Source organism: Lontra canadensis, unplaced genomic scaffold (assembly GCF_010015895.1).
Source record: "Lontra canadensis isolate GAN:19392208 unplaced genomic scaffold, GSC_riverotter_1.0 scaffold5, whole genome shotgun sequence".
In the NCBI taxonomy this organism is placed as follows: domain Eukaryota; kingdom Metazoa; phylum Chordata; class Mammalia; order Carnivora; family Mustelidae; genus Lontra; species Lontra canadensis.
This window is the reverse complement of record NW_022630999.1, coordinates 10,769,762-10,790,667: the sequence shown is the minus strand read 5'-3', so window position 1 is coordinate 10,790,667 and position 20,906 is coordinate 10,769,762. Positions and strand designations below refer to the sequence as shown.

General features: G+C 40.6%; 1 protein-coding gene and 1 pseudogene across 3 annotated transcripts in view; one reads left to right on the top strand and one right to left on the bottom strand.

The window, feature by feature from the left end:
- Nucleotides 1-3,142: 3,142 nt before the first annotated feature.
- On the bottom strand, nucleotides 3,143-15,336 carry LOC116864408 (annotated as a pseudogene).
- Nucleotides 15,156-20,906, top strand: part of EMB (embigin) — a 44,268-nt gene continuing 38,517 nt past the window's right edge. For 2 of the 3 annotated variants that reach the window (XM_032851445.1, XM_032851444.1), the window contains exon 1: nucleotides 15,156-15,464. In XM_032851445.1, the coding sequence (XP_032707336.1) occupies nucleotides 15,335-15,464 (130 nt within the window). In that variant the 5' untranslated portion in view covers nucleotides 15,156-15,334. The remainder of the gene's footprint in view (nucleotides 15,465-20,906) is intronic. The other variant, XM_032851443.1, reaches the window with a different exon arrangement.

Genomic DNA, 20,906 nt, shown 5'->3' with positions numbered 1-20,906 from the left:
TTGCTATATATTCATAGAGCAATTCCTGATAACGTTTGTAAGTAAAATGTTTTCTTAACTTTAAATATGTTATCTTTATAGTTTCTAAAGTTTTATTATGTTATATAATCTTTACTGAAAACAAAATATTTTGTAAAGAAATGACAGTATTTTTTATAGATAGTACGCATAATAATTGTAAACTGAAGATGAATTTTTGCCCTACCAGCCTATGAGGAATTTAGTCTTTCACAATGCATTCATTTTCAGTTTGGAGGAAAAGTTGAATAAATACATGAGAGTGTGTGTGTGTGTGTGTGTGTGTGTATGCACATGTGCATATGTGTGCATGTGCCTGCAAAGGTCTACATGTGTATCCGAAATATCTGTGTTTTTTTTAGTACTCACTTTCATATATGTGACATGAATCATTCATCAGTATATTTAACTCAATTTATGAGTAACTCTTAAGGGTAACTTAATATGTTTCTTTAAGATCTCTTGACTCATGTATTCAGGAAAACAAATACTGAGATATAACATGTATTTATCATATGTACATTGTAATCTCTTAAATTTGATAGATTACTATCAAATAATCTCCATTAATAAATGCTGGATGAAAGAATGCATCACCTTTGGAATCAATACATGTAAACTATCCGTCCTCATTGGCACTTACACTGAAAATGACATAAAGGAAGAAAGGGTAACCCTTAGGTCTTTTCCATTTCATTTCTTCCTTGCTCATCAATAAGTTGAAGGTAGGGTGTTGGTGGAATGTGCATGTGCCAAGAAGCAAAATAAAAACAGCAGCATTACATTTATGCAACATTTTCACTCACTTTGTAAGAACCAAAAACATGTAGGTATAAACTATGGCATATGAATTGTGTAATTTCAGTGACTCTGCATGTGAATTATACATTCTTATATTTGCATCTAATCTGGTATTGAACAATATAAAGATGAAAGGTAAAATTCTTTCTAGTACTTAACTTTTTTTTTTTCTACTTAGAACATTACAGAGCAAATAAAAAAGGCAGGGGAAGTCCAGAGCGAGACCACAGAAGAAAGGTAAAAAGCTTTATAGTTTAGTACTTGTAACATAACTTCATCTTGCTTTTTGAACAGGGACCTCACACTTCCATTCTGCACTGGGTCCTGCAAATTACGGAGAGATCTCTGCCGAGTTTATGGAAGTGCTGGAGAGGATAGCACCACGGCATAGAGATCAGCGACACTGTCTTCCAGGTGTTGCAGCCAGTATTTTGGCCATCCTACCTGATTCCACGATGGTGGCAAAACTTTCCAGATCCTCTTTGCCAGCATGCTGGGGCACGTTTACTCAGACTCACGCCCTTGCCCTGGCCTGCCCTGTTTCTTTGCTTCAACAACAAAGGGACCGGCATTTCTAAAATATTTTTTCAAAGCATCCCAAGACAACAGAGCTCTTCTCTTTTGGCTAAGAAGCCTGGCTGGGCTACAAACAGATGGAGAATGTAGTTTGTCCCCTCAAAGGTCTGGAAGATGCTGAGACTCTGAAGAGCTTGTTGTACACGTGGGTTCTCCAAGGGCGCCCTGATCTGAATGAACTTGCTTTTCAGGCTGCGTCTGTGCCATTGACTTTGCTGATGGCTCTATGTGTCCTTTTTATTTCTGTTCCTTGCAGAAATTCATTGCAGAAGCTATGAACTGAGATCTTTGTTATTTGGGTACTCACAAAGAAAGCTGAGAAAGTGCAATGAACTCCTTCTTACCCAGATCTTTAAGACTAATCTTAATCCATTTATATATGGCCCCAAATGTATCCCATGCCACTTTATTTTAAAGTGGAGTCTTTATCATTTGTACTGATGATTTTGTACTCTGTTCATGTCTTCTGCCCATTTCTTGATTGGATTATTTATTCTGTGGGGGTTGAGTTTGATAAGCTCTTTATAGATTTTGGATATTAACTCTTTATCTGATATGTCACTTGCAAATATCTTCTCCCAGTCTGTCCGTTGTCTTTTGGCTTTGTCGACTGCTTCCTTGGCTGTGCAGAAACCTTTTATCTTGATGAAGTCCCAATAGTACATTTTTGCCTTTGTTTCCCTTGCCTTTGTAGACATGTCTAGCAAGAAATTGCTATGGCCAAGGTCACAGAGGTTACTGCCTGTGTTCTCTAGGATTTTGATTGATTCCTGTCTCACATTTAGGTCTTTTATCTATTTTGAGTCTATTTTCGTGTATCATGTAAGGAAATGGTCCTGGTTCATTGTTCTGCATGTGGCTGTCCTGTCCAATTTTCCCAACATATTGGTGCTCTTTTAATATTAGGGATATTAACTGTTTATAGATGACACACTGTACATATTTTCTCCTAATCTGTATTTTGTTTTTATCTTGTGGTGTCTTTCATCATGTATAAATTTTCTTTAAATTTTTATGTAGTCAAAAATATCAGTCTTTTTCTGTATTTCTAATGTCCTTTTCTATCCCTAAGATAATTTGTGACTCCTATAGCTTTTACACAATTTTATAGTTTTATCTTTAGAACTCTCATGAATTTGGAATTTATCAGTTCATATGATGTGTGTGATAAGAACCTAAATATATCTATCAAAATGGATAACGCATTAGCCTCTAATTTATTGGATTATCTTTCTCTTCCTCAATATTCTGAAACATTGTGTAATATTCTCATGTACAGGAGTGTCTCTTTTTGTCTCTCTACTCTTCACTGAATTATTTCTCTTTTCCTCCACTAATATCACACTTATTTTCCAAATATGGCTCTCCAGTTTTCCTTGAGCTATTTTTATTGTTTTGTTTTGCCAAAATTTACCAGAGTCTGGTTTATTCTGTTGTTTCAAATTAAGTACCATGATTATTACATAAAAATGTGGGGCCAAATGTGATAAAACAAGAACTTAAATAAGAGAAATAAATATCGGAAAGGGAGAAACAAAAAAAGTCACAATTAGTTACAATTTGTGTGATTTTCTACATAGAAAATCCTGGAAAGTCAATTAAAAAACTATTAAAATGAACAAAATAATTTAGTAAGGTGACTATTTAGAAGATAATATATATGATAATACTTTTTCTTGGTGGGGGAAGCAAACTGGTATTTATTCTAGGCAGTGCCAGTGTGGGGTGCGGTGTGGATGGGGGGCTCTCCTATATCACACTGGAGTCTCTGCAGACAGAACTGGGGCTTGGGTAGACTACCCACCCACAGGCCAAGCCTGTGGTCACCTGAGGGTCTGCCTGTGCTGCAGAGGACCAGGGCCCTTGGGGGTGGGCAGGCAACCCCTCCCCTGAGTCACCAGGACTTCAGTGCCCACTCACCCCCCATGCCCCCAGCCAGCTGTGACTCACAGCACCCTCCATGCAGCCCATGGCTGTTGATGCCACCACTGCCTGCTCTGTGGGGAACCCATGTGCTCCAGCTGCTGCAGCTGCAGAGAGGAGACTGGACTTAGGCAGCCATCATGGGCTCTCAGGACACTGTGCGGGCCCCTCAGGAGTGAGGCCTGGATCCCCTCCTGCAGCATCTCTTCCTCTCACGCTGCCCACAGTGGAGTCCCTGGGGAGAAGCTGGGCTAAGACCAGGCTGGGCTCCCCTCTCAGGAGTGCTCCCAGATCTGCTACCCAGGCCCCAGGCCTGGGAGGAGCAGGGCTGAGCCTTCACTATGGGATGGGAGGCCGTGTAAGGAAATCCAGGGGCAAGAGGCCTCACTCCAACTGGATGGGGACTAGGCAGGCAGCTCAGCCAGGCCACTTGGGGTGGGAAGGCATCGGAGTGGCTTGTGCTCTGCCAGGGCCCTGCACAAGAGGCCCTCCTGCAGCGCTTATGGCTTCAGCTCCGAGAGCTCTAGCCACTGCAAGGTCCCAGCTGCATAGTCCCAGCTGCATAAGCCAGGCCCCAAGTAGGCTGCAGAATAGCTACAGGAAGGGTGGCTCGGAGCTGAGCAGCGATGTAAGGCCAACAGCAGCTATAGCAGCAGCCACAGTGATAGGAACCCCTGGGGAGGTCTAAGGGGTAACTCTGCTCTGCCACCATGGCCAGCTGGACAGGCACGGAGGTGTAGCCAACAGTGGCACTGGACACCCCGAGACCTGTCAGCAGCACACCTATTAGCCCAGCAGTCAAGGGGAACAGGGCAGAGGCATGCAGGAGCTGCCATGTGCCCAGGTTGCCCTCTTGGCACTGACCCAGTGTGGGCAGGAGCAGCGGACTCAGGAGCAGGCCAGGATGGGCCATGTAGCCCAGGGTGTGGGTCAGCAGCCAGGGAGCCTGCCAGGGGCCTAGCAACAGCTCTGGGGCCAGGGTGAGGCTGGGGCCAGACCCCACCAGCCTCATGTTGCTCAACAGCAGCAGCATAATGGAGGAGACAAGAGGCCATGCTGGGGACAGTAAGAGTGCATGGAAGGGGGGATGCTCTGGCATGCACAGAGTGGCTGAAGGTGTCAAGGGTGGTCTTGGGGCGCTGTGCTTGCTTACTGAGAAAACTGGAAGACAGAATGAAAACACAAGGATGGGAAATGATAGAGAGTGGGGAGCCCACTTTTTTTTAATTTATAGAAATAACAAAATACAAGCATTTATTTTAAAATACATTTTTTAAAGATTTTACTTATTTATTTACTTGACACAGAGAGAGAGAGAGAGATCACAAGTAGGCAGAGAGGCAGGCAGAGGGGAAGGGGGAAGCAGGCTCCCTGCAGAGGAAAGAGCCCAATGTGAGGCTCGATCCCAGGACCCCGAGATCACGACCTGAGCTGAAGGCAGAGGCTTAACCCACTGAGCCGCCCAGGCACCCCCTATTTTAAAATACCTTTAACAAAAACGAAAACAAAATGTTATGAATTATATACTCATGAATATATTGTAATGATTTATTTATTCATTTGAGAGAGACAGAGATAGTGTGAGTGGGGGGAGGGGCAGAGGGAGAGGGAGAGCATCCTCAAACAGAATCCCCACTGAGCATGGCACCTGGAGCTTGGGGCTCCATTCCCAGGATCATGACCAGAGCTAAAATCAAAAGTTGGTCGTTTGACTGAGCCACCCAGGTGCCCCTTTATATTTACCTAAAATCAGTAAAACTTACAAGAAGGAAAATTTAAAATTTCTCAACACTCAATAAAATGGTGATAACAAAACAGAGAGGACTCAACATTACAAAGATGTCAATCCTCCCCAAATTAATCTATAAATTGATGCAATTTCTATTTAAATTTTACTTTTAAAAGTAATTGATCAGGAGCGATTGATTCAAAAGAATCTGTTAAGTACAAAAACATTTGGTAAACTAGAAATAAAACAAAGTTCCTTTGTATAATTATGTGTGTCTACCAAAAATTATATGTTCAGGAGTATACGACCATCCCAAGGGTCCCCAAAAACATTTAAGATAATCTTCAAGTGGGGGTGCCTGGCTAGCTCAGTCAGTGGAGTGTGTGACTCTTAATCTTGTGTTGTAGGTTGGAGCACCATGTTGGGTGTAAAAATTGCTTAAAAATAAAATCTTAAAAAAAAAATACACCTCAAATGAAGTGGAAAGTCCCATGTTATGTGTTCAGAGTGATTAAAATAAACTTTTCATTCCCACAATCTTGAACAAGAATAAACAGCTAAAGATCACCCGACACCAAGGAAAAGATTTCATATAGAAAGAGCAACCAACAAAAATTATATTTAATAAAAGAATACTGTAGGATTTCTAATTAACGTAAAGTATTAATCATACTTTCCTCACTACTCTTCAGTGTTTTGGTGAGTCTGAGATATTTTTTGTAATTGTTTCTCATCCTAGGATCTTTCTTCCTGTTCCCCTATTTCCCCCTTTAATTTGATTTACTCTCTTGATTTTGAGGAGGACTTTCTTCAGTAGCTTGCTGAAAACAAGTATGGATGGGAGATAAATTTTTTGAGATAGTTCCTACTTTAACATGTTTTTATTTTGTACTCATATTTAGTTGACATTTCAACAGGGTCTATAACTCTAGGTTAGAAACATTTCTCTGCAGAATTTTGGAGGTGTTTCTCTTCTATTAAGAATATCAAAGCTACTCTATTTTTTGACCATATCCCCTTCTAGCGAACCAGTATGATTTCTCCTTATCCACAGTGTTCTGAAATTTCACGTAATGTCCTTGATATGAGTCTATTTTCATTCAACTGGGAATTTGGTGGAAACCTTCAGCCTGCATTTCCTTCAGATTAGTTAATTTTTGAATTATTTTATATAATTTTATATAATTAGTTAATTTTTGAATTATTTCATTGTTTATTTCCTCAAATTTCTTTGTTCTATCTTTCTATTATTTGGATATTGGGCCTCCTGGACTAATTATACAATATTACCTTTTTTTCTCTTCCTACAGCCATCTCTTTGTCCTTCTGCTTTATTTTCTGTGAAGTTTTCCTGAACTTTATTTTCCCAAATCTTTTCATTTCTTTCATCATGTTTTAAAATCTAATTTCCCCCCCAAATGTTCTTTCTCATAATAGCTTGTTCTTTTTTTTCATAGATGGAATATCATTTCTTAATCTGAGGATTTTTATGATAATTTTCTACTGAAATTTCTTGTCTTTATATAATTTTTACTAATAAGTTAAGTTTCTTCTGTTTTGGTTTCTGTTTCCATATTAAATCTCTTCCTTGGGTCTTTGGTGATCTTTTTTTATTTATTCTTGTTCAAGACTGTAGGGATTAAAAGTTTATTTTAATCATTCAGAGCAAATATATGGGACTTTTCTGACTTTGAGATTCATTTGAAGATCATCTTAAATACTTTGGGGACCCTTAGGCTGGTCACATACATCTGAAAGTCTTCTTTTAATCTCCTATCTGGAGAGTAAAGGTAATAGTCAATTAGTAAAAAGATACAGGCTTCCAGTTAAGGATTGAATAAGTCATGGAAATGAAAGTTACAGCATAAGGAATATAGTCAATGTGTTATATAATAGTCATGGTGACTGATGGTAGTTCCCTTGTTGTGAATATAACATAATACATAGAGTTGTGAAATCAACATGTTGCATACCTGAAACTAATGTAACATTGTGTGTCAGGTATAGTTAAATTTAAAAAAAAAAAAAAAAGGAAAGAGAAGAAAAGGTTCTTAGCATCCAGCATTCAGTGTGTTTGAGGACACTGATCTTCCTATTTTCAGTGAAGTACCCATGCAGCAGCTCTACAGAGACAGAACAAACTTGTACGGTCACACTGAGTCCTATCCTAATCAGGGCTGGAGACATGGTTTAATTCTCTACGGAGTCATCTTAACATTAGTAATTTTTGAACAACGGGTATGCATTTTAGTTTTACTCTGAGCCTCACAAATTAGGTGTCCAGTCCTGAGTACTCACACCTTCAAGTCTGCAGATCCAAGACTAAAGACCCTTAGTTTTCCTCTCTTCTGTTTTCTCTGAGGGTGGGAAAAGGGCCTTTGGCCAACAACATACAATTCAGGTGGGGGTTCAGGGATCTGTTTCTAAATTAAACTTCACACAATTCTCTTTATTCTAACACTGCTTTTTACCATTCTTTCCCCTCCCTCCAAAAGTAACTGTGCCTAGATCTAGCTTTGCATGGGCACCAAGGCCACAGTATGTTGGAAACTGATATTTCTCTATCATTTCTGTATGTCTTGGCTACAAAATCTATCAAAGTGGCTCCTCTTTATGCACAGTGGGATAGGGTCCTTCCCCTGAATGCTAAACTTGCATTGTATGTCCAGTAGAGTACTCTGGTATTAGCCTGACTCTTCATGGTATTGTGGGATATAAGGGGAGGTATTGGCCAACTTCTGCCTTTCTTTCTGGTGATCACATCCATTATATGTTTTGCCAATAAAATCTGTTCCTTAATCCATTACAGTGACTTGGTAGCGTTTATTCCAAGCTCCAGTGCACAAGGCACAGCTCCAAATTGGATGCATTTTGCACAAAATTACTTCAAGAAAAAAAAAATACCACTGTTGTGCAATCTATAACAATAGTGGTAATAACAACAAAATCATTACAACAAACATCCACATATTTTGTTTTATAGTTTGCAATAGTGCCAAAACATTTTTTCTTTACAACATTGGCAGATATGTACTATTTCCCTGTTTTATAGGAAAGGAAACCGAACTTTGGAATGGTGACTATTTCTAAATTCATAAAAAGATGAAATGGTAGTGCTGTGACTCAAAACCACTGTCTTCAAATAAATATTCTTTTAGCCAGTATAAAACAGCAAGCCTGTCTCATCCACACACAGAGGTTTCTCTTTTTCATATACTATCTCCATTTTTGCGAATTTTCCGTTTTTAAAAAAATATTCTATTTATTTATTTGAGAGAGAGATCACAAGTAGGCAGAGAGGCAGTCAGAGAGAGAGGGGGAAGCAGGCTCCCCACTGAGCAGAGAGCCCGATGCAGGGCTCAATCCCAGGACCCTGAGATCATGACCTGAGCCGAAGGCAGAGGCTTAACCCACTGAGCCACCCAGGCGCCCCCATTTTTGCTAAATTTTCTACACTGAGAAGAACTAAACCTTCTGTCTTTCCCTTTTGGTCAAAAGTTCCTTAACAAGCAAAAACCTATATTTATTAACTCTCCTGAGCAACCATTAATCTTCCAGAATGCATACAAAGCTGCTTTGTATCAGAAGCCAAACCCAGTTACTGCTTATCGATTTCACCCATCTTCAAAAAGACATTTATAGAACACCTAACATGTTGCTTATCCTAAAATAGAGTATGCCTTCTCTGCAACAGTTTAACAAAAAACAAGTTCACTACAAATGGCCAAATATCTAGTCATAGAGATGAATTAGTTTTATCTAACTTAATTTTAATTAAAAAAAATTAAAATGTTATGAGAAATAATATACTGGTTCTATTCTGAGATAAAACTCCATACATAAAGTCAAATATTCGGATATAAATTGAAATTTAAGTCATTTATAGTGAAAAATGTTCTCTCTCACCATCTGCTCCCCCAACATTGGAAATGTTGAGGTAAGATTTTAGGGATCAGTGTTTTGACATCTTGATTTTGCCTTCTATAAATTGCTTCAACTCCAAAATGTGAACATGAGCTGCAGTTCTTAAGATACAGTCCAGCATGAAATCTTTACTTTCATCGGGCAAATATTCAGATTATTGGGCATATTCAGATTATTTAATATCTCTTCTTATTCATATGTTTGGTTAGCCACTCCTCCCCATAATCTTAACTAAACATTGTCACTTCTCTGACATAACTTGAAATATGAGAAACAGTCAGCAAAATTAAACAAATAATAAATGAATTATTTATTTATTTATTTATTTATTTATTTTTCTAAGATTTTATTTATTTATTTGACAGACAGAGATCTTAAGTAGGCAGAGAGGCAGGCAGAGAGAGAGAGGAGGAGGAAGCAGGCTCCCTGGGGAACAGAGAGCCCGATGCGGGGCTCCATCCCAGGACCCTGGGATTATGACCTGAGCCGAAGGCAGAGGTTTTAACCCACTGAGCCACCCAGGTGCCCGTGAACATTTATTTAAATGACTGGTTAGTTTATTGCCAAAAATCAAACATGACATAAAGTTCTAAAATAAAAGATGGCTGAAGATGACAGGAAGATGAGTCATAATTATTACCATGAATTTACATAATAAATTTACATTTGTAGAGATTAACATTTATATTAACATGAATTGCAAACATAAAAAAAAGAAAGCAAAAAAGAATGGAAGAAAACTTAGGATGAGTTTATTTTTTTCTTTAAACAATGAAGGCTTTTCTAGGTATGACAAAAACATGGGCCATTTTTTAAAAATACTGGTTAATTTGACTACATAACAAATAATTTTTGGTGATAAAGTCACAAGACAAAAAGCATCCTAGGAAAAGTTATTACCAAAAACTAAGTAGATAGTGACAAATTATGGAAGTAGGTTTGGATTCTCCTGAGGCCTCTTTCCTTTGCCTGCAGATGGCTACCATCAATTTATGTCCTCATGTTCTCACATAGGATTTTCTGTGTGTGTATGTGTGTTCTGACTATGGTGTCTTTCCTTTTTTTTTTTTTTTTTTCTTTAGCATAAGGTCCATGCCCAGGGTGGATTCCAACATGGGGTTTAAACTCATGACCTTGAGATAAAAACCTGAGCTGAGTTCAAGTGTTGGATACTTAACCAACTGAAAGACCCAGGTGCCCTCTTTTTCTTATAAGGGTGCAATATTGGATTAGGTCCAAGTCTGGTCATATTAGATCCCATGCCTACTCATATGACTTCATTTAACCTTAATTACCTCTTTACAGGTTTATCTCCGAACACAGTTACAATCTAAGCTACTGAGGGTTAGAGCTTCAATATATGAATTGGGTGGGTAAGGGGGATATAATTCAGTCCATTACACCTTTGATCTGGCAATGGGATCCTTCTCCCTCCCTATCAACATACTTCTGGTGCCAAGTGACCATACAGAGTGTTATTGGGATCTGGTCTCTGATTCTTCACCTTTAAGTTGGGATGCCCAGAGAGCCGATTCAGTCATAGGGCTGGTTGGGTCACACAGCAAAAGTTCTGTATGCCCTTTAAGCCATTTCTGATTGGGTGACCAGTAATAACTTATTGCTTATACTAAAGGGACTACAAAATGCAAAACTATATTATAATAAATCCCTATGAAGTGTGTTCTTAACTAAACTTCCTCTTAGCAGGATCCCCAAAACGTTCACAGCATGCCATCTGACATATGGGAAAGTGAATTGCAAGAGCAGCTGGAGTAGAAATACATGGTCATATTAAATAATTCCAGCTAAAATGTTTACTTTAGCACATTTTACAAAAACGTATGTGAAATGAACATACTACTAGTTCCCGTCCCAGAACCTTGGAGTGGACATCTGTACAAGTCAGGGACCCAGCTCCCCCTTCTAATGAGACAGGCCTCTTTCTGGGTGGGATGGGGTGTCCGCATTTGAAATGAGTACCTCATGTATTAAGTTGGGGAGCATCTGCTTTTGTTTCAAAGAATAAGTATTGAAGAAATGTTGCCTGTCCTAGTGGGGAGGACTGGAGTGGATATTCAGGGCATCTTGTCATATTTTGAAAACATTTCTATATTTGGGGAGATTTTCACATTAGGAATCCTGCCTTCTCCCATCGAGGTCAGAGCTCAAACACTCAGCCTGTCTTGAAGCTAGCAGACGGGCATGCGCTCTGGCCTTGGACACTCCCAGGGGAGGGGGACTGATTCCAAGAGGAGCAGAGGAGCACAGTAGCACTCCCATTTGGATGGTGAAGGTAGCAGTGGGCATTACAAGGGCCAGTTGCTGACCCGCAGGTGGCCTCAGGGGTGTAAGTAGTAGGGTATGGAGTCCCCAGCATCTCCTGTTTGATGGCGGATGCATCCGTGGTATCGATATTTGGTGAGTTTACTGCATGAATCCTGGTGCTCCTGAAAGTTTATCCTTGAGTCTGTTTTTTCAACAATCCCAAGTAGTACCTAATAAACTTTAAGTGCTTATTTTTCTGCTTAAACTAGCCAGGCTGGATTTTGTTGTTTGCAACAACATTTGGACATGATATTTTCACATCTTAAAAAAGCTCACCCCAACTTACAATAAAACAAATGTAAGTTAAACTATAAATGCATCCTGTTTGTCAACTGTCAGATTGACAAAGATAGACATTTTGACTTGTTGGCATTGATATAGTGAAACATGTCCTTTCATCTATTACTGTTTGATGTAATGTTTTCTTCAATAATAATTTTTAAAAATTAAATATTGCCTTCCATAAGAGGTAACCCATATCCACATTCCCATTCTCATTTTCACACCTTTCTAGTACCCTGTCACACATTTTTCACTCAACAACAGCTTATATCCTAAAGGAAAATAAAAATAAGAATTTTATAGCATTATTCCACAAACACAAGTTTTAGGGGGAAAAAAAGAAAAAATGTATTTCTTAACTGATTCTCTAATAAGTAAAAAAGAGAGCACACAAGAAGTACTATTTATTTTATGATAGTGCAGGTAATACAAAGACTTGTGTAACTATTTTGATGTACTGAAAAGAGTTGTAATGGAATTGGGAAAGAAGATATAATCATATAACAAGCTGAATGCTAATAAAATATTTAAATGTAACTTGAAGCCAACAATGAAGATCAAGCCACAAGGCTATAAATTATTAGTTGTCAGATTAACTGTAGGGACAGTATGCGTTCAGAGGACAGTGTTTGGATCATTTAGTGTGGTGACACAAGTTACCCTAAAGTTTAGTGGTTTAAAACAACAGTGTTATCTCCCAATTGTGTGGGCCAGGAGTTTAGGCAGGGCTCAGCTGGGCATTTCTCCTCCAAGAAGTATCAACTGGGATCACTGTATGGTACTCAGCTGGGGGCTGGCCTTGCCTGAGGCTCTGAGACACACACAGATCTAGCACCTTGCTGCCCTTTGGCCTCTCCAGGTATCATCTCATTGTTGTCTCTGTGTGGTTTGGGCTTCTCACAGCATGTTGCTCTCAAGGTAGTCATACATACTCCTGGCAGCTTGTAAGAACAGGGAGGAAGGAAGTGGATGCTCTTGTGGCTTGGTTCAGGAAACTCTCACAATGTTACTGTTGCAATATTCGATAGGTCAGGGAGGTCAGGGAGACCACCCAGCTTGAAGAAAGGAACCACAGGACCCTTTTTCCCCTCCATGTTGAGGATAGTGTCAATGTATTTGTGGCCATATTTAACTCATCATGCAAAGAACGGTCAATTTGGATTAGAAAGGTCAGAAAAAGCCATACAAGGAAGGTATCATATTAGCTGGTTTTAAAGAATATAGAACATTTGAAAAAAATGAAGTGAAGTTAGGATAAGAACAAAAACATTAACTCTCTAAAATTAAAGCAGTTAACAATAGGGAAAAGATGTTCAAAATGCTTAGCAAACCAAGCATTATATTTCTTTCTCAATTTATTTCACTGTAACAACAAAAGTGACTGTGGGAATTAGTCTTAGCTTGGGCAAGTCACTTTTCCCTAATTCATGAACACATTGGTTCCACTGAGAAGATGATCTTTCTTTGAATGAGATCAACTCATTCGAAGTAGAGTGAATTTGAGCTAATAGGGCCAACTAGGGAAGGTCAGTCAATGTTCAGCTTGTTTGGAGAAGAGCTCACCGTTAAAACTCCAAAGGTATAGACAAATGATTATAATCAATCCTGAGACAGGATGCAGGACAGAAAGACAGGGGTGTGATTTACCCATCAGGCAATATGGGTTTAGCAAGTCTGGTCAAGGTCCTAAGAGAGTCATGATGGAAAATGTTAGTCCTACAGGGTTTCTTATAAGGCTTTGTTCAGAAAGGGTTAATCATCATAAAGGCTTTGTTCAGAAAGGGTTAATCATCATAACCATAATTTGTTCACTGAGAAGAGGTTTTCCTGAGATTTGTAGTTCATAGATTAATAGTTCTGTAGGTATGTGTGTGTGTGTGTGTGTGCACGTACATACTTCTTGTGGTATGTACAACCTCTTCTGAACCTAGTGCCTGACATTTGGCAGATATGTAATATTAATTAGGTATTACTATGCTTAATGGACTTTATTACTCATATTCTCTTAACACCAATTTAAATAATCTATATGCCTCTTAAATTTTCCCTGTATAATATTAAACTGGAACAGGCATATTTTAGTGATACCTACCAATTAAAAATCAACCATTCCTCTGTGAAGCAAGCATAGCTCTTGTTTAGCACTTCAGTTTTCAAAGTTTGTGTCTGACATGATCTTTCAATCTTTTTTTTTTTCTTTTTAAGATTTTATTTATTTAAAAGAGAGGGGGAGAGCAAGAGCACAAGCGGGGGTGGGAGGGGGGAGAGGGAGAGGGAGAAGCGGACTCCCCTGCTAAGCAGAGAACCTGATGCAGGGCGCTATCCCAGGACGGCCTGATCATGATCTGAGCAGAAGGCAGCTGCTTAACAAAATGAGCCACTCAGGCGCCCCTCAATCTTTTTTTTTTTTTTTTTTTGACACTGATATGGAATGAATTTATGAATATCAAACCTGGCATTCTAAAAACAAAGGAAGAGGGAACAAGACTTATGAAAACTGCTTTTTAAAAAAATCTTTTAATGTTTTTTAACACCCTGGAGAATCATCAGATCTTAACTGTTTTTTTTTACGTTAGATCGTAGATTTCTCCTCCTCTCTTTGATAGTTTTTAGTTTTATTTGGTCGGGAGTGCAGAAAATTCCAAGCTACAACCTTGCGGGGTAGGAGATAGCATTATCTTTTTTTTTTTTTTTTTTTTTTTTGAAGATTTTATTTATTTGACAGAGATCACAAGTAGGCAGAGAAGCGGGGAGAGAGAGAGAGGAAGGGAAGCAGGCTCCCCGCTGAGCAGAGAGCCTGATGCGGGGCCGGATTCCAGGACCCCGAGATCATGACCTGAGCTGAAGGCAGAGGCTTAACCCACTGAACCACCCAGGCGCCCCTAGGAGATAGCATTATCTTAAACAGTGCTCCAGTCTGACGAAGGTCAACCGGCTTGTGCCGTTTACACACTATCTACTTTCGGTAGTTTTTTGTTTCTTGACCTCTAGGTGGCTCCTTAAAAGCTGTTAGGCTAAGCAAACAATAGGAAAAGAAAAACAGACACTGTGGGGCCTTGGGACTCGGAAACCTTAATCTAGAGAGAACGGGCTAAGCCTTCAGAGACTGGTGGGGAAGGTGTGAGCGTTTGGTACGGAAAGTAGAGAAAGACTCGTCCAGGAGGCAGGGCAGCTGGATAGCGCCTTCCACCTGCGCAAGCATTAATCTCTTTAATAACCCAGGGATGTCGGGGGCGGGGGGGGGGCTTGCGGGGGGGAGGAGAAAAGTGTTGTCCATCCTCTCATCTGTCCCATCAAAGTAAATAAGTGCATCTTGCCTCAGACGAACTGTAAAGGATAGTCTGTAGATTATATCTATGCACACACCCATTAGGAGTTTCAAGCTGTCCTGCAGGAGACGAGCTAGACATCACCTGCCGCGTCCTTAGCAAGCTCCCGCGCAGACCTGCGGGAGCCGGGAGGGAGGAGGCAGGAGAGGATGCGGCGCGGAGGTGGCTCCTGCACATCCGGACACGCCCGCTGCGGCCGCGGAGCTGCATAATTGATGGGGGACGGGGCGCAGTCCGGGGTCGGCTTCGGACGCAGTGAGAGCGTCTCAGGGGAGGAGGGCAGGGCGGCCGGGCCCCTCCCACTCTGACTTTTGTCGCGTGTCCCGCCCCCGGGACCGGCAGCAGGCACCGGGCCACCGGCGAGTGTGCGCAGAAACTTCGGCCACCGACGGCGGTGCGCGAGGACCGCGGCTGACCTGCCGGCGCCATGCGCGCCCTGCCCGGCCTGAGGGGGCTCCGGGGGCTCCGGGGGCCGCCGCCCGCGCTGCGGCTGCAGCTGCTCCTCCTGTGCCTCCTCGCCGGCGAGCGCCGGAGCTGGGCGGACGGCAACACTACAGGTGCGAAGGCTGCGGGGCCGGGTTGCGGGGGAGGGTGCGCAGGAAAGGACGCGCTAGGCGGTGCGCGGGTGAGGCCGAGGGTTTGGCCGAGGCGCGGGGGCAGGGGTGGTGGGGAGCGGCGCGGGGATGCTGGCGACGGCGGGTGGCGAGCGGCGGCCGCCTCCTCCCATGGGCCGGGCTTGGGTTGTCTAAGCTGGAAGAGGAGACTGCAGCGGACGGGGCGCCTCCGCGCCAGGATGGAGTCTGGAAGGAAGAGCGCCTCGCGAGTCGGGGGCGTTAGTAGTAGGGCAGTGTCTGGGTGTTGTTCCCAGGACGAGGGCGGCTGGGTGTGCGGGTGCGGGAGGGAGCAAGGTAGCGTCTGGGTTTCTGCAAAAGCGGCAGGACTTCTGAAAGCCACATTCCCCGAGGCCAACTCCCTTCGCTGGAATCAATAGTAGGTTTAAATATCACCTCCCTGCCTGGCAGGTGGGTTGGCTTTGAGGATGTGCAAAACATTACGAAAACCAACACCAAGTTTGCCATTTTAGCTTCACCTGTTTATAATGACTTCTTGTGTTGAAAGTATTTCATCCAACCTACCTTCTAATGCAGTTTTTTTTAAATGTGTGTTAACATTTTCAACGTGTTAGCAGCTAATGAGGACAGTCGACTGCCAGTCAGGTTAGCAAAGAGTGCCTATGGGCAACTACAACTAAGATACTCTACACGAGATTTTCTAACTTTCATAGGAATTCACTTTTATGAACTTACAGCATGTAGACTTTTTGTAAAATAAAGATGGTAAGATAATCAAGGATAAGATTATTCAACTTTTACAACTGTCCTTTAAAAGGCCTAGTTGTTAACAACTTGGACAAAACATTTTGGGTTGCTTCAGTTCCTAAATTTCCTTGACACCCTTTCTAGGGGACATACCTAGGAAGGAGGGGACGTACCTCTTTTTCATTCATGGGACTTACAAAAAAATGGTCAAGGACTTTTCCGCTTGGGGCTATTCCTAGATTCACTCCTGTTTCACTTAAGACTGTTGCAGCTTTGAGGACCATTGCATTCTGGGTCAGTTCTAGAATTGGGGTTCTCCGCGTAGCTCTATGTTGGAATTAACTGGGAGCTTTAACAACTGATAGCTGGATCCTGCCCTCAAAGTTTTTGATTCAGTTGGCCTGGGATTTAGCCTGGGCATCAGGTATTTTGAAGGTTCCCTTGTGATTTTAATCACGTGATCCTAAGCAGGTTAAATACCATGCTATAAAATTATAATGGCCTAGAGTGTGCACTATTGGATGAATATTTATACTGTTGGTAGGTTTAAACTGACATTCAGAGCAGACTTCTAAAGACAAAAAAGTAGGAAACAAATGGGAGTGGAATAAATTAACAAAGTTGTAAATAAGTGGGATGATGGTATGTAGGTATGGTGAGTGTCTGTGTGTGTATAGTGTCAGTCTGACCTTTTAGCTCCACTTGAGTTAAAATTGTAGAATGATATGCCATATGAAAGGTATTAAGTTAGCATCTATTGTAAGGCAGAATTAAAAATTGTGGAGAAGAAAAAAAAAAGAAAAATAAATAAAATAAAAAAAGTTGTGAAACAACCTTATCTCATTTTATAGACTGTATGGATCTCTGTGAGATTCTGTTTCCTCTTTGCTAATGGCTGTTAGGAAGTTCGCTGGGTATTTTTTAGCTGGGTGCATTGAACCAACTTGGAAAATAGGTTTTCTGTAAACCTAAGACTTGGGGTCAAAATTTAATAATAAAAATGGTTATAATTAGTCATATTTACTATATAACAACTATGTGCCAGGCATTGCACTGTGCAGTGTATAACCTTATGAGTTAGTTTTTATTGTCCCTGACTTTCAGATGAAGACACTGGAATTTGGGGAGATTAAGTGATTGCCCAAGTGTATATAACTATTTAAGTAGTAGAGCAGGAAACTTAGCATTGTTCAGTCTGACTCCCAATGCCTGTTTTCTTTCTTTCTTTCTTTTTTTATGTTTTTATGTAAGCTCTGAACGCAATAGGGGGCTTGAACTCATGACCCTGAGATCAAGGGTTGTTTGCTCTACTGACTGAGACAGCCAGGCGCCTCCTCCAATGCCTGTTTTCTTAAACACAATACTCAGTTGTCTCTGTGAGATAACTGGGTATGTCTATGAAAGTTTGGAACCACTGACAGGGCACGGTGTATGGATCTAAATACTTGACTGGAGCCGAAGGACATGCTAACATACTTGGAGTTCTAGAATAAAAAGTTTGGCACAGGGACTCACCTTAATTCTTTTAAGCTGTTTCAAATAAATAAGAAAGGTAAAGTAGCTTTATAAAAGCAAATATTAGATAAATGGGACTATTTAAACATCTTTATTATTACTTTTAAGTAGAAAATTGAGGGAAGGGGTCATTTATCTTTTGAAAAATGTGTCTGCAGGGGAGTCATTTGAAACGATCGTATTTAGCTTCTGGAGGACATTGCTTATATACTCTCCTGATCAACCACCTTCCTTTCTAGAGACACTCCCCAACCCACATACATACGTACACAGCAACTGCCTAGCAATAAATATTTTGAGAACAAATGTTATTCAAGCACCTACATGCTCTTGACATTGTGTTAGTCTGTGTCTAATAGAAAACTTCAGCAGTGTTTTAGCAGTTTCAAGTCATTTAAATTGTTTAAAGGAACAGATTAACTATAACCTTATCTTACTTTATCTTTAATGGAGTTGTATCTGATGCATCAAAATTGTGACCTTAAATTATCATCACATTTAAAATTCTATAAACATTTGTTAAGAATTAGTTCAACTGCCTTTGCTTCTTCCTGTTCTTTTTTTCCAATCTTTTGTCCCCATCTCCCTCTCCTTTTTATGGGAATGGGTCCTATATGCATTAGGTTGGGGAATGCTAGGAGGCAATCTCCCTTGCTGGAGGAAGCCAGAGGGTCCCAGGTCAGGGAATTAGAGGCTGAGCCAAGTCTGGAGGGCATCCAGGTAGGGGAGTGGCTCCATGTACAGTCCTAGAGCCTGAGCACAGGGAGGTGGGTCCTTCTGCAGAGTGGGGTCCTAGATCGGCCTCAGAGCTGAGCAGAGTGACAGAGGTTTCTGTGCAGGGGCAGCCTGACATTGTGGTGTCTGATCCTGATCTGGGGGTGTAGGTTAAGCATGCAGAGGGCAAGTAGTGGAGGATGTCGGAGCTGAGTGGTGTGGAAGACATTTCTTCGGAGGTAAGAGTGGCAGTGGCAATGGGAGATTAGTTGCATACAGGAAGACTGAGCAAGTAAGTAAAGCTAGTAAGGGTAATAGGATCTGGGTTTTTCTCTAGAGAAGAAGGAAATAAAGAAAGGGGGAAAACCAGAGTGAAGCTTGTGGTGTTGGATTGCATCTGACAGCATTGGCATAAATTCATGTCTTCAGATCTGTCATGATCTATCTTTCATTTCTATATCTATATAACAGATGCATAGACATAAATGTGTATATGTGTAAAATATGTATAATGCATATATATCACATATATTTTTATATATATGTGTATGTGTCAATATACAAGTATGTATTACTCTGCCCACTGAAGTGGAGAAATGATTTCCCAATGGTGGTGAGTCAGATCTTGATCTACATACCATTCTCTACTAGTGGAACAAAGACTTCTTGGAGAAATGGCTGATTTTATGAATAGGGAGGAGAAAGGATAAGACAAGCCCAGAACCTCTTGTGCCAGAGAGCAGTGAAGTGCTCAAAGAATGATGGGCCACGTCCGAAGGCTACAAGAGCCAGAGGGCTCCCACTGGACAGATCTGGGACAAATTGAGCATCAACATAAATAATAAGACTAATGGACTTGTATCCATTAGTAGCCACTGAATAATAATACAGATATTCATGAGTATATACCGATATAAATTAATTAAAAGGATCAATTGAAAGTTTGATGAGGCACAAGATACTACATAGTTTTAAAGTAAGTTCCCACAAAATGCATAAAGTAGTATTCATGAAAAGAGAAAAAGAAAAGGAAAAAGAGAAAAAGAAAAAAAAAATTCGTCTTTATTGTGGAGCAGCCTGGCAGACACTGCTGTAAACAAATGGTCAAAGTAAAAGCCATCAGCAAAGAGAGGAAGAGAAATGGGCCATCTGATAGGATGCAATGAGAGAGCACAACATCCCCTCTGTGATGTATTTGCCAAAGATCTACTCCAAATCTAGTTACATTACAACATAACCATACTGGAACTCTACTGGTTGTAAGAGTCAAGAATGGCTAAAGCTGAGAGAGAGTGAAGGAGAATAGAGGGGACACGGCAGCTGAGAGCAGCATGTAATTCTGAACTACAACCTTTGGCTGAAGAATACATCTCCAGGACTTTTGATGAAACCTCGATGAGCTGCGGGATGAGATGGTAATGCATCAATGTCAATTTCCCAACTCTGATGGCCTTGTGGGGAGGAAGTGGAGCGGGGGTAGGTCCTTTCTGGGAATGCAAGGTCTTGTTCTAGAGGGGGATGAGTCATCAGGTCAGCAGCAGATTCTCAGGTGGTAGGGGGAAGAATTCTTTATTCTGTACTCAACCTTTTGAAAAGATCTTTTGAAAAGAAGCAAAAAGAATTTCACCTCTTTCTGAGAAAGCTTTCCTTAGCATAGACATTAGGCCATAATGAGAGTTGAGAAACTGTCATCAGTTTATGTAATTAAGTACCATTTTCCAAAGGAGTAGTTGTCCTCAAACAGATTATAAGTGTGGAGGCTGTTTGTCCTGGACTGTCCTCTTTTGAAATTACTTTTGTATCATTGGTCTCCCGTATTTCATAATATAATGTGAATTGTAGAAATAAACAACTGGGACACACAATGACGTAGAAGAAAAACTGGGTGGCTCAGTCAGTGGAGCCTATGACTCTTGATCTTGAGGTTGTGAGTTCACAATCCCTGTTGGGTGTAGAGATTACTTAAAATAAAATCTTGAAAAGAAAAGAAAGAAAAAAGTTCAAAACGTTTTATTAAAAATAAAAACCCCTACTCTTAATAAAACATAGTCACTCTTCACGCATAATAAACTATCTCAAATAGTATGTTGTCAGTGTAGAAATAATGGATGTTATCTTTGAAACTGGTGTTATTCTTTTAATCGAAAATAACATTTTTCTATAAGTTTTAAAGTTGTGATTATATCATTACTAATGTATCTCTACTCCCAAGATAGAATCATTTTTATAGCCTTATAATGACATAGTTCTGAGATCCTGAAAGGGAATTTAGATATCTCATTTGATTGATCTTGAAGCCCAAAGTGCTTTCAGGATGTAGCCAAGAGTCTGGAGATAGCTAATAGCTACAACAGATTTCCTGGTTTGCATTTTAAAACTCCATGTAGCACTTAGTGCCTCTCCATAAAAGGTCCTCAAAATAGGCTCCAGGCAAGAGTGGGGTTGGCCAAA